The following is a 14790-nucleotide window of genomic DNA, read 5'->3' as shown; positions in this document are numbered from 1 at the left end:
CGGACAAAATATGCAAGTCCTCCTCTATGTCAAAATTTGCAGACATCTTTGTTACAAAGACTGTTCTATGTAACTCAGTTTGTGTACAGCATCCCTTTTCCTCTGCTGTAAACAGTGCAGTGCTTCTACACACACCCCTTGCCAATCTAACACTAACTCACTCCATGTTGTATAAGAGACTTTTTGAACACTATGACTTTGCGAAGTATTACGCTCAGTTGCCATAGTCTCTGTCATTTACCAAGCCTTTATTCATAGCTTTATGTTTTATGATTTTGATCTGGTTCTCGTCCTTGTTATTTGAGTAGTGTCTTAGTCTAGTTTATCCTGTTTACTGATTGCCTGACCATTTGCCTGTTTTGACCATGCTATTGTTTCATGATATGGATTTGTCTGCCTATATCGCCTATAATAAAACTCTTATCTGCATTTCCATCCGTCCTCAACTCCATTATGTGACAATATTAATATTAAGCTATCCTTTGTTATCCTGTTGGATACTAGTTACTAGAGATATAATACTAAGTGTAAGGGCAGTGATTTCTCACTTTACTGGCGGGAGCACACACACAAAAAAAGGGTAACATTAACGCATCAATAACTTTTGCTTCTGTAATGACAAAGTAAGGACAGTGTATGACACTGATACATGTAGATAAAACAGTGTTTCAAAATTGGATAACAAGTCATTGTGGTTTTGTCAGAATAGTAGTTTATTATAGTAATTAGAAATTAATTAAGAAACTATGATTACTTGATTAGTTACTGCTAAGTTAGGAAGTACGTAAACATTATTTAAGGAATTGCATATAAACAGAGAACATTCCCTAACTGAATGTGTAAAAGAGATGTGAAGATTTGAGTCTTGATGAAAGCACATCCTTTATTCTCAACTATGTCACATCACAACACAATGATTTGTGCAACCAGTAATTCACACCATATACAGAAATAGCACTATCTGATAAAATGGCATAGAATGTATACAATACACAACAGCAAGGTCTCCTCACTGGCAGGCAGGTGGAGCTGGAGTGGAAGTCGAATAAATTACATATGAATTACATGTAGTGTGTCTCGTGAAGAGGGAGTCTACTCAGGTTTCAGTTCACAGTTGTTAAGTTGAACATACTCCAGACCAATCTGCAGCAGAGATACAGAAATAGCCATATTATTTGAACACTTACTGTGTTATGTGTTATTTTGCTTCATTAGCAAATAGTAGACATTATGATGCAGGACACTATAGCTATATAGTGCAGCATATGATTTAACTGGCAAATAATGAATAGGTATTATTATTATTATTATTATTATTATTATTATTATTATTATTAATATAACCATATTTTGTATTGAGTTTTGATATCTTAAAGGTGCACTGGTCAATATTTTTTATTGTTCTTACTCACTAGCAGTTTGTCTATAGGGGCAGGTGGACTAGAGACTTACCATATATACAGTCATAGGAAAAAGAAACTACACCCTCCTTCAGTTCTTTGTTTTTATTGATCAGGGCCTAAATAACAATTGGGTGGCCATCACCAACTTCTAAAAACAAATAAATAACCTAAGGTGACACTGAAAACCCCCCAAAACACACAAAAAAGAACAACATTCTGCATTGCATTAGTCTAAAAAATAGATATATTGTTGTTGAAACAGTAATCACCTTTATGTAGAGATTAATGATTTGAAAAAACAAACAAACAAACAAAAATGTTGAAATTTTACAGTTAAAAGCTCCATATTTATATCCTATTTAGCGCCATACAGTTATTATTGCGCATAGTGGTCAAAAATAGGAACTACAGCCAGTGTTAATAGAGGCCCATTGGGGCACGAATCACTCTGCCTCATGCTCACACTATGAACATTTTTAGTGGAGGAGCAGAGTACAGGACAGTTAATGACAAGTTTTTTTCTTACCTTTCTCAGAGAATTTCCTTTGGGTAATAATTGCCAGCAATGGTTCATGTTTATACACTCTATAGTCTTGGAACTATGGTCATTTTTCCCACATGCTTTGATAATTTCTACTACAGAATTTTTCATGCACTTAGGTGGATCTGCTGAAATACAGTAATTTGATGGGTCTGCACCCAGACTGCGTTCCAAGAGTTGATGATCCCATTCCTAAGCATTTTGAACCATTCTTGCATAAAAAATTTGGTTATTTGCTGTATCAGATTTTGGTACATTTACAGCAAACTTAAATACTTATATTATATACATGGACTAAGTAAGATGAGCTGACAGAAGATTAACTATAAAGCTACCAATTTAACATAGGTAAACTGCTGTAGACTCTGGGAGACAGAGCTTCATATACACTGGCTTATAGGTGAGTAAACAAAGTAATCAAGGCGTAAACAAATCATTACAATTGTTTAGGTTGTTCTTGTAACTACTAGTACATAGATTCTAGCCAGTGCACCTTATTCTTTCTTTAGTGTGATGGCTTATAACAGACACATTATTCAGTCGGGCCCATAAGAATTTGTTTTCTCATTTGTAAGTCACTTTGGATAAAAGTGTCTGCTAAATGAATAAATGTAAATGTAAATAAATATAAACTATATATACCATTTTTGTAATGTTGCCTCTGTACACCACCACAATGGGTTTGAAATGAAACAATCAAGATGTGACTGAAGTGCAAACTTTCATCTTTAATTCAAGGGGTATAACAAAAATATTGCTATAAATGTTTGGAAATTACAGCCATTTTTTACATAGTCTCTCCATTTTCAAAGCCTCAAAAGTAAATGAACAAACGAACAATAATAAATATAAGTATTATTGTCAGGAAATTGTTGAGGATGCAAGTGCAGGTACTCAATGGTTTTATTGATCATGGCAAACAAGACAAATATGTAATTGCTTATCAGCTAATTGTCCAATTCATTTTGAGCCTGTGAAAATTGAGGGACTCTGTGAAAAATGGCTGTAATTCCTTAAAGGGTAGCGCAATTTTTTTTGTTAAACCCCTTGTATTAAAGCTGAAAGTCCACACTTCAATCACACCTTGATTGCTTCATTTCAAATCCATTGTGGTGGTACACAGAGGCAATATTACAAAACATCTGTGTCACTGTTTTGTGTCATACTTATGGACCTGACTGTACAAAGGCATACACATATGTGTGGTGTGTGTTGATTGGTTTACGTATAGTGCTTCACTTACATCCACATGGGGCGCTTCATCTGCAAAAACAATTGTGAGAGAGTAAGAAGAAAAAAGAGGGTTAAAGGGAAAATAATGAATGATTAATACCACAACCCCACCCACCTTGCTGTTTTCAATCACCTCCTGAGGAAATGGGTGTGAGGCATTTGCTTTGGCCTTGTTGTGCATTAGTTCCACACTAATGAGTGTGTGTATACCTAATCTATTTCCTTTCAGATGCAGCCATTGCTGGATAATAAATCGCTGTTCCCTAAGCCATTATTGTACTAACGCTGTTGTGTTTCATGCACATACCAAAAGAATTAGTGAGTACAAAAACTATTAATCAGCAAAGGAAAAACATCCCTCAATGGTTTATTTTTGCAAAGTGAAACAATGGCAAAGTGTTCTGCCTCAAAGAGACAGGAGGCTCAATAGCCAATTGTGAAAACAGGAAGTAGTCCTACTAACAGGATAGGAAATAACACCTGGTGCCTCCTGCATGCTTGAAAAATGTACTTAAGTCTACAATGCTATCTTGGTTTAAATTGATTAGTTACTTCACAGATTTATAAATGTGTATAATGTCGATATTTGAGCTCACCTTGTTTCATTTCCAGGAAATCATCTTTCACGGTTTCTGTATCATGCATAACAAGCTCTAATGGGACATATGTACAAGCATCATAATGGGGTGTAAAGCACATTCACATGCACATATGAGCATATGAGCAAGCCTTAACAGCTATATTTATATGCCAGTAAACTTTATAATTCATCCTGATCAAACTGCAGCAGCTCACCTCCTCCAGAGTCCACATTCTGAAGGGATGGCTCGTCAACGTTTTGAGACTTCTCAGACTCTTCCTTCTTGCACTCTTCATCAGATTCTATGACATACATATCTTTCATCATTACATAAACACATTACTCATATACAAAATGCCACCAACATTATGGCTAGGATTGAAGGTGTAGCCTTGAATTAACTCATTACACTGCTCAGATAATACGTAATGCTGAGAAATAGCACAATACTAAACTCATATACATCTTCATGTTTTAGTTATTTACCTTTTTTCTTTCTGTGGAAGTTCAATGTTATTGCACTCATTTCTCCATGTCACTGAGAAATATAAATGGTATGTACACTTTTACAGTCTAGATAGATTTTAATTTATATGCAATTTATACCTGAGCTTGATACATGATCATGCCACACATTCCGGCCCATGATACCAGGAGTGGCTGTGAGGGAAAAAAAAACAACATTGTTGTCCCATTGATTACTTTAATCATATCACCACTTTACTAAACTAAAACATATATCTATATATATCTATATCTATATCTATCTATCTATCTATCTATCTATCTATCTATCTATATATATATATATATATATATATATATATATATATATATATATATATATGTAGTGTTAACATATTTATATTACATGAACTCTAAAGTACAACCCCAATTCCAAAAAAAGTTGGGACAGTATTGAAGATGCAAAAAACAAAACAAAACCCAAAAGAGTCATTTGAAAATTCAGTTATTAACACATTTCTTTGTAAATTTTATTTTTGAAAATACATACTCATTTCAAATCTGATGACTGCAACACACTCCAAAAAAGTTGGGACAGTCGACTGTTTACCACTGAGTAACATCACATTTTCTTTTAATAACACTTAAGCGTTTGGGAACTGAAGAAGTTTAGTAAGTGTAATTTTCCCCCATTCATCCATTATGCATTTTTTCAGCTGCGCAACAGTACGGGGCCTTCGCTGTCTTATTTTGCACTTCATAATGCGCCACACATTCTCAATCGGAGACAGGTCAGGACTGCAGACAGGCCATGCTAATAGCCGCACTCTCTGCTTATGCAACCATGCGCTTGTAATCCGGGCAGAATGTGATTTGGCGTTGTCCTGCTCTGGATGGCAGCATATGTTGCTCCAAAATGTGTACATATATTTCTGCATTAATCCCTCACAGATGTGTAAGTTACCCATGCCATGGGCACTGACACACCCCCATACCATGACAGACGCTAGCTTTTAGACCTGATGCTGATAACAGCTTGGATGGACCTTTTCCTCTTTGGCCCGGAGAACGTGACAGCTGTTTTGTCCAAAAGCTATTTGAAATGTTGACTTGTCGGACCACAAAACACGATTCCACTGTGCTACTGTCCATCCCCGATGAGACCGAGCCCAGAGAAGTCGGCAGCGCTTCTGAACAGTGTTGATGTATGGCTTCTGCTTTGCATAGTAAAGCCTTAACTTGCATCTGTGGATGCAGCGGCGAATGGTGTTGACTAAGTATGTTGCATCTGACCATATGTGCTCGTTGAACATCCTATTCTAAAGCCATTGGCATCTTTTGGAAAGGCTTTCCACTTGATTTTGTAATTTTTTTTTTTAACTTTGTAATTTTGAGATTTGTGTCCATTCAGCCACAAGAGCATTAGTGAGATCAGGCACTGATTTTGGGTGAGGAGGCCTGGCATGTAGTCAGCTTTCCAATTCATGCCCAAGGTGTTCAGTGGGGTTGAGGTCAAGGCTATTTGCAGGCCACTAGAGTTCTTCCACTCTAACCTTCCACTCAAACCATTATAAACATTATTCTGTTTTCTAAATTCTAAATTGTTCCACAAATTGTAGATGCAGTTTTTCGTAGATTGGTGAAATTCTGTCCATCTTTTATTCTGAAAGACTCTGCCTCTCTAAGAAACTCTTTTTATACCCAAGCATGTTACTGCCCTGTTGCCAATTAGCCTCCAGCTGTTTCTTTTTATTAACACTTACTTTTCCAACCTTTAGTTGCCCCGTCCCAACTTTTTTGAGACATGTTGCGGCTATCAAATTCAAAATTACCTTATGTTTTTCTTTAAAATGGTACATTTACTCAGTTTAAACATTTGATATGTTTTCTATGTTCTATTGTGAATATCATATGGGTTTATGAAATTTGCAAATCATTGCATTCTGTTTTTATTTACATTTTACACAGCGTCCCAACTTTTTTGGAATTACGGTTGTAAAACAATGATAAATATTGTCCATTTAGAGTGAAACAACCAATGCAACAAGTATCAACAAAGTCTAGTAGACTCTTTATGTATTAATGTAATATGAAAAAGTTACCGTTGCCTGCAGTATTGTCCTCAAAGTCGAGAGTCAGACTCACCCTCATGGGATCTTCGGATTTAGGACGTGCAGGCTTTCTGAAAAAACAAAGAGTGAGTGAGGATTCATTAATTCAGTAATAACAGAATAATAAGAGGAAAAAAATAACAACTGACAACCAGGAAACACCTACACAGATAATTCAACTGCTCTTTTTCTTTTCCGTGGAGTATGTGCTTTCTTGAGGAAAATGACAAGGATGATGACAATAAGCACCAAAAGAAAGATACAGGACACACCACTGAGAATCTTCTTCCAGCCTGCTAAGTTCACTGTAAATGAAATATGAAACATGCACTCAGAACAAGATTACAATTGTATTACTGTGTCCACAGTAGTTACAGAAAGTTGGTTATTTTATATTTTATTAAATGTATTCTGGCCTCATGCCCATGTTCCTTGAATAGTCTCCGGATCCACAGTGACCCTGACCAGAATAATTTAGTTACTGAAGATGAATGAATGAATAAATTAATGAATGTGCATATAGGTATGGTGTCTAATCATATTTTTGTATTGAAATTATATTTCTCCATAAAAAAAACTATATTACATTGATATTATGAAAACACACAATGTACAAATTCATAATACAGATCAGATTCTCATTACACATTTGCTATACTGCAAATCTGATGAATGAATGTGCGATAAAAGGTATTTACAAGCAATTTCTTTTCTGGGTTTCTTCAATGATCACAGATAGAAAACAAAAAATGCTTAATTTGTGCTTCATCCTACCAGGCTTAAAACACTGACTTGAAGATTTTTTATTGCATAATTAAGAAAATCATACGATTTAGAACTCTCATGAATACTAGCATTAATATTAATTACACCATAGCGCATTTGAATGCTCAATTCTGCTTGTCCAGATGGTGATGATAATATTTTTTAACAGCATATTTGACAGTAGTTCCGATTGCAAGATTCGTATTAATACGCTTGTTCGAAATAATTATCGCTTCTATAGTAAGAACATACACAGGGACTTGTATGGTGAATATCAGATTTAAAAAATGTGTGTAATTAATGATAACAATGTTTATTTAGCATTTTGGAAGGAGTCTCCATGGTCAGTGTTTTGTAAAAGGTAAAGTTTTTACTTTATGTTTTCCACCATGGTGAGGGAACAACTGTATAGCTATTATGATGTAATTGATAACAGGAACTAATTTGTTGGATGTTCCACAATATTAAATCTAACAATGAAAAAAAACAAAAACATATGATCTGTCAAACTTTAATTAATAAATAATTGCAGGTTGTAGATTGCTGTGGTATAAGAGAAATAAAACACTTGGACTGCACTGTTATTGGAAAATTATCAACTCCGGGGGTGGTAACAGCCCTCCATGTCATGCGGGGCTGAATCACACCACCGTATCACACCCTGTGATGTTTTATCCCTTAAGAACACATTAATAGTGTAACATAAAGTAGGTGAAGAATAACCTTCGATGTGGACTTGACGACTCTTCTTTGGCTCATTAGCATCATTGTAGGCCTGGCAGTAGTATTGCCCTTCGTCATCACGAGTTATGGACTTGATGATGTGAAATCCTTGTGTTTTGCTAATTCGTGTGCTGTTCAGTGGCTTCACAACTCCATTGCGGTACCAGCTGAAGGTGATGGGAACTGTTCCTTGCTGCACACTACAGTAGAGAATGAGATCCACACCTTCGGTGACCACATAGCCCTTAGTTTTAAGAGTCAATTCTGGTCCAGACACAGTTTCTAGTGGATATATGGAAAAGAGAGAGGGGTGTGATGAAAAATTGAATAAACATGAACCAAACTATTGTTATTACTAACTCTTTCTTTTGATTTTAATATATACTTGAATTTATTTATTTAAGTTTTAAGTTGCTTAAATATTGTTGGTTTTTCTCACAGCCCAAATAAAGCTGGGGTCAGAGAGAAGGTCATGGAGATGACGGTAAGGAGTGGTTTGGAAGTTGTGTGTGTTTATATTTTATTTATTTATTTATTTATTTAAAATCAAAGCATCTCTGCTTTTCATTATATTTCTAATACAAGTAAGCATGCATTATAGGAGTGTAACACAACGATGGTTCTGTATCTGTTTAGTACTCCAAATATCTGTGTCTGTACCTGTATTCAGATTTAAAGTGGGTGTGGCATAAACCAGAAGCTTTTTTAATTAAAAATAAAACCCTACAACTAAGCCTGTGGAAATACTGAAAAACACTGGGAAAAAAAACAGAGATTTAAATGCCAGCATTAGTCTCAAATAGATACAGTATTTTCACAGGGCTGTTGTGCAGTTATTATTAAAACAAACTAAAAGTTTAATTTACACTACAGTGGCCCTGACCAGGCAGTTACTAAGAATGAATAAATGAATTTTTATTATGATGTGCTTATGCTCTAATACTGCACCATGTTGCGTATATTTGCATTGCTTTAACCCCTCTCTGTAATTCCCGCCTTCTTGCACACCAATTGGTCCATTATAAAACGCTTTCAGCAACTATTGGCCAAATTCCTGGCCAAACCAAACAGTTGCTTGACAATAGCAGCAAATGACATGGACATTCAAAAGAATGTTGGAATTTTTTTAAAAAGGTGGGCAGATTGAAACCAATTTATATATGTGATGCTAATAGGGTGTCTCGTTCAGTGCATTACAATTTGCCTTTATAGTAACACTGTTTTGAATGCTATTAAAAAGCTGTTCTTTTTTTGGAAAACCAGAATATGGTCACCCTAATTTAGTAAGATGGTCTTTAATAAGTGTAGTCTTTCTTTATCCAGGCTCAAGCCTGCATGTAAGTAAAAACCTCCTGTTTGCACATCTTTTTTGTTGCTGTGGAATCCAAGATGCCTTTGCATGAGTTCATCATTAAATCACGTACCTATGACTGGTGTGTTGAGAGATGGACTATATTTGCTGTAGTGAGACCCCTGCATCTCAGCCATGCAGGTGAAGCTGTGGCTCTCATTTCTGTGACTGATGGAGGAGATGTTGAATAAAGCACTACGCTGAGGACCAGTCACTGTCATGTGTGCCACTGGCTTCTGGAACTTTAGTAAGGTGTAGGTGATAGGGAGCGTTCCATGTTCACTCTCACAAAGGAGCTGAAACGGCTGCCCTATGATAATCTTTCCAACTGTGCGAAAGACCGGAGCTGAAACAGGCACTGAGCGAGAAGACAAGAAGAATGAAGATATACAAAATCAGAAAAACAGATATATTTACTGTATATCTATTGTATATTAACATAAACATAGACTGACATAGACAGTGGTTCAGTAATGTGTAATAACCGCCATAAATCATTTTCAGTTTTTTAGAATATACCATGTGTATATCTGGATGACATGAAATCATTCATTATTTGAGGCTAAACTCATTATTGAGGACATATATTGAAAAGCTATATATATTTGCTTACCTTTAACATTAATAACCAATGGCATGCTCACTTTGGTGATGCCCTCAGCTGCAGCCTTACAGTAGTAATTTCCACTGTTGGCTGTGCTTGCTGTAGTGTTGAAGACATGTCCGTCAATTAGACGGTTATTGTCTTTGTACAGACTGTACTTCACTTTGGCAGTGATTTGTGTTTGCGAGATATTAAAACTCCTACAGCTCAGGTTGAAGTGTTGTCCCTCAAACACATACTCTGGAGTCATGCTTAGAGTAGGTCTTGAAAACAACTCTAAGTGGTAAAAGAAGTAAGTGTAATTAGTGCTGTAGGTGCCATCAATAACCTGATCCAAGCTGTGCTTGTATCGTAAGATGGCACTGTTTTTGAGGAATTACAACTAAAAGCCGAACCAATCTTTGTGACCTGGTGATATCAGGTATATGACATAGTTACTGCATATGGATAGTTACCTGCTACCTGTAGCTGGGCCTTGGAGATCTTCTGAACATTGCCCTTTTCAGTTTTACATACATATTCTCCAGAGTCATTTGCTGTTACCACAAAGCTGTGACTGAATGTCCGATGGTCTTTATGTAACACAGTGTCTTTGGTCAGGAAAACTTCAAGGCCACTTTGGGAGTAATCTGAAACATTGCAGATTATGTGCACTCGGTCCCCCTCCACAACAACTGCATTAGGAAGAATTCTTATTGACGGTGTTATCTCAAGTTCTGAAAAGAAATTAAGCAAAAATGGAAGTATACAGTGGAATATACTAACATTATCTACATTTAAATGTTGAGAAAGCTCAGTGTTTGAAACTCATTTGCTTGACAGTCATTTGGGAATGACCAGCATGAGAAGATACAGTCTTGCAGCAAAGTCAAATAGCTGAAATGGCTCGAGTTTGTGAGTCTTTACCTTGCAAAAAGATGCTCACAGTGTTGCTGTTGTTGGACCGACCTGCAGTGGGATGCAGCATAAGTATGTAGTTACAGTGAAGGGAGATGTTTCCTGATTCTTGAAAATTTATGTTAATGGTTGCTGAATTGTCTTTGCTATAAATAATCTGGAGATCTTGGTTGTTTTTGTAGAAGTAGACATGCAGACCACCGATCTCCTCTGGTGCACTGCATGTGGCCATAACTTCATCACCCTCAGTCACAATGTTGGGCTGTACTTTTAGCTGTGGGGTCTGCAGGCCTGCATGAGTAAAGAATTTGTGAGACAAACTTATAACCCTTGCATGTATTGTTTGGGTGAAATACAATTTTTTTCCAAAAGTGGAAGAAAACTAAAGTTAGTTTTGATGCTTGATGCTTCATGATGCAACGTGATGCTTTATGCAATTGGCCCCATTTCCCCAATGAACTTATTAAAAATGTAAGATTGTATTTATATTACTAAAATTATGTTCAGGTTTAATTACTCTGTACAGTTTTAACATTTAACAGTAGTTTAACAGTGGACTTGCAGAGAAACTTTGTTTGGGATTTTGGTAATGAATAGTAACATTCATTAATCTGGCAGCCTCCTTTGTGTGCATTAGGGGTGTAACATAATGATACTATCTGTATCTGTTTAGTGCTCAAACTATTCATATCTGCATCTGTATTTCAGTTTGAACCTAAAGTGTGTGTCGGCTAAACTGGAAGGTTTTTTTTTTTTTTTTTTTTGTGGAAAACAGAATCCAGAGATAGAAATGTCAGCACTGTCTGTGAATTCTGGCTCTGACAGTTCCTTCTCACCCAAGTTCATAATTGCTCTCAGCTAGAGATGTGTGCTGGAATCATTTTTAAATCCTGCTCATGCGGTTATTGTTTTTGTTTGTTTGTACCTGCCAAAGTATTTAAAAAAAAAATGAATTTAGGCTTTTCTATTTCGATTTCTGAAAATAGAAATAAAGAAGTAGCCTAAAGTGCCACAACCCTGACCAGGCAGTTGTTATGTAAATGCATAATATCACTTTACTCATGCACTGACCACCTATAACAATATTACCTGTCATAAAGGAACAACACAATAGATACTTTAGTCATAAAGAATATTACATTTGGAGAATGCTATTTTACTGTTTTACTGTATACTGGTATATGGCTATAAATGTCAATAAAGTTCTACTCTACAATTGTCCACATCAACTTTTAGCACTTTTCTATAATATGTTGCACCAAGGCCTTGGAGAACACAATTTCATTCTATTAGTCATGTGTTTAGACTGACAATAAAGGTCTCGTCCACATCTGTTCCACCTATTATTTATCCTACACACTGTACCTGTTACAGTGAGTCTCTGTTTCTCGCTGATCTTCTCCTTTTTGAAGATTTGGACTTGGCAATCGTAAAGGCCTGAGTCGGAAGCCCTGGCTGGGACTAGGCTGTACTCCACCATAGCTTCACTGGTGTTTTTCGAGTAGATCACTCTCCCATCCATCAGGAACTTCAGAGTGTGCATGAGTTGTGAGGAACTGTGGCTGACCTTGACTTCACAGCGGAGGGTCAGTTTGCTGCCTCTCTCCACTGTGGTTCCTGGAAGAAGGGTCAGCTTCACCCAGTCAATGGTGAATGCTGAACATGAAGGTTGAACAAGAATTAAGAAAGCAGGTTATAAAAGATCAGGTTAATTTTTTTCCATCCACTAGGCTTTTCAATTTTAAAAAATATAAATATTTTAATTATGTATTATATTATGTGAATCAGTCAATATTATATACTGTATATGAGTATTGTGTTTTCAATATTCGGAAAATGTACATGTATTTATTGTAGCTTTAAGTGTGTATATGAAGATTTGAAATCTGAAGCAGACAATGTGTCTTTCAAATTCTTATTTTCACTAAAACATGTGTTCCCAAGTTTTGATCCCAAGTTTCCATGTTCTTTTTCATATGCATCTCATTTTTCTCTGCTCCCACTACAATAACAATGAGAGGCATGCTGACAATGTAGGGAGTCCACAGGAAGGCCACTCCAATACTGAAGGAGTTATGAGTTTTAAGCAGAGAAAGTAGGAAGGAACAAAGCAGGCAAGTGTACACCACTCAACTAATGAAAACTCAGGACTTCAATAATACCAAATACCATGTTAATTTCATGCTAAAGAAGCAGGTCTACAGATCCCAAACCACTAAGATAAGCCAACCTTGTGCTTTGGTTATAACGAAGACACTTGCAGTCATCTTTACTTTGAATTTTGTTTTATCGCAGAGTAAAATTAAGACTACACAACATTGCACAGTTCAAATTAAAACTGGAGATGAGACAAGCAGTGTTTAGTTAAGTGTGTTGAAAACCAAATCACAGTAGCCAGAAATCTACACAGCCTAAACTCAATTTGTGTCTGGCTATTGTGATTAATCTCACATAAATATAAGCCAATACATAAAAGCTGTCTTAATGCAAAAAGCATTGCTACAATTTTCCAAGCAAAGAAGAGGAAGGTCCATAGTAAACTTACCTGCCTCTGCCTCACCATCATGCCCTGAAGATGAAAAACAGATAAAGAGCAGAGATGAAAAAGTTAAAAGAAACATTTTATAGAAATATTACTAAGCTGGAGTGTAATGAATTTTAAACACTTACACAGCATTAAAAAACAGGTGAAGACCAGAGTGGGCCAGAATGGCCAGCGCTCCATCATCCCAGGTGTGTTGTGTGACTATGTAGACACACAAGCGAATGTAAGAAGGAGAGTTTTAGGCAGCTGGAGTTGTTCTTTAACCTTTCTTTGTTTTTGCCTTAATCAGGAAGCGAGCGCTACTTCCTCAGGATGTGCGCATTCTGATTGTTTCGCTCGCTTGCCCCCTTAAGTGGACCACCATTCTGACAATGTTTGCACATGTCCTGCTGATTCCTATAATGCAGTTTTGTACTAAAGATATTTAGTCTAGTGGCCTAAATACATTAAATGATTTAGCATGTGAAAAGTGCTGTTGATAACGACAGTATGGTGATACCAGTATTCAGAGATTTATCTAAGATTTAATAAATATAGCTGGGTAACAGCACAGTAATAAGAACTTGGGGCTATGGAAGAAAATTTGGTCCACCTTAGTTTATTGTCTGAGTGAGTTTGTTATCAAGCATCCGATGAATGGGATAAGTCTGGTCACTCTGAAATAAAAAAAAAAGGCCTACCCAAACATGCTAATGAGGCCATTTCACAGTAATAATAATAACAACAATTATAATAATAATCATAATCATAATAATAATAATAATAAAATATTATTATTATTATTGTTTATTTTTTATGATTATTACTTTTTTTTTTTAACAAACTTGTGCTTGCTCTGAGTCATGTAAAGCCAGCCACCACATCTTTTCAAACTGCTGCTCATGCAATGTCACGGGGCAATTAAACAAACTCTGAGGAACTTTCCTCTTCTGCTTACTTGATTGGCTAGATTACATTAGTATAGTTTGACTGAACGTGAAACACTTTTGACAAGAAACACAGTCCATGACACCAGATTTGACTGCTAATAAAAAAAAACCCCTCTAATTTTTGCACTGAACTCAAATACTAAAACAGACCTCACAATCTCGGATGAAGCTCAGTGTTTGTAATCCATAGCCATGCCTTGTTTGGAGACATGGTACATCAATACTTTAGCAATAGCTGGAATGTCTTTGTTGATGCAGACCCATCTCAAATACTTGAAACAGAAACATGTACCTGAAACAAAAAGCCTCAGGCTTGTATTATTCTTTAGGGAGGTGCCAACAACAAACACACATTTTTTTCAAAAGCTGCTGCAATGTTCCAATATAAACACTAGGTGCTGCTCAAGGTTCATGTTGAATATCTACATCTGATGAGTTATCTAACTCTTACATGCAACCTTGCAACAGACAAATTGTTTAAATTAACCCTTGTGTTCTGTTTGCTACTTACAGTTTACAGTTACATTTATATAGCACTTTTCTAGACACTCAAAGCTCTTTACATAGTATGGGGGCTGGGGGGTCTCCTCAACCACCACTAGTGTGTAGCATCCACCTGGATGATGTGACGGCAGCCATAGTG

General features: G+C 36.2%; 1 protein-coding gene across 1 annotated transcript; it reads right to left on the bottom strand.

Moving 5' to 3' along the window:
- Positions 1 to 863: 863 nt before the first annotated feature.
- pecam1a (platelet and endothelial cell adhesion molecule 1a) lies at positions 864 to 13493 on the bottom strand. The gene is made up of 15 exons (XM_017493190.2): positions 13344 to 13493; positions 13219 to 13242; positions 12039 to 12329; positions 10683 to 10964; positions 10232 to 10492; positions 9786 to 10052; positions 9246 to 9530; positions 7822 to 8103; positions 6500 to 6638; positions 6325 to 6404; positions 4364 to 4417; positions 3973 to 4059; positions 3774 to 3830; positions 3188 to 3207; positions 864 to 1143 (listed from the first exon to the last, which is right to left on the bottom strand). The coding sequence occupies exons 1-15, from the start codon at positions 13399 to 13401 to the stop codon at positions 1093 to 1095; spliced, it is 2238 nt and encodes a 745-aa protein (XP_017348679.1). The 5' UTR covers positions 13402 to 13493; the 3' UTR covers positions 864 to 1092.
- Between the last annotated feature and the right edge of the window lie 1297 nt (positions 13494 to 14790).

The sequence above is a fragment of the Ictalurus punctatus genome, chromosome 2 (assembly GCF_001660625.3).
Source record: "Ictalurus punctatus breed USDA103 chromosome 2, Coco_2.0, whole genome shotgun sequence".
Classification (NCBI taxonomy): Eukaryota; Metazoa; Chordata; class Actinopteri; order Siluriformes; family Ictaluridae; genus Ictalurus; species Ictalurus punctatus.
The sequence above is the reverse complement of the archived record's forward strand: the minus strand, read 5'-3'. Positions and strand labels throughout refer to the sequence as shown.

Coding starts and splice junctions, on each gene's coding strand:
- pecam1a (XM_017493190.2), bottom strand. CDS start 13,401: ATGATGGAGCGCTGGCCATTCTGGCCCACTCTGGTCTTCACCTGTTTT. Junction 8,104..9,245: donor TCTCAACACACCAGTCATAG/GTACGTGATTTA, acceptor TATATCCACTAG/AAACTGTGTCTGGACCAGAA. Junction 4,418..6,324: donor GGACAATACTGCAGGCAACG/GTAACTTTTTCA, acceptor TTTCCCTCACAG/CCACTCCTGGTATCATGGGC.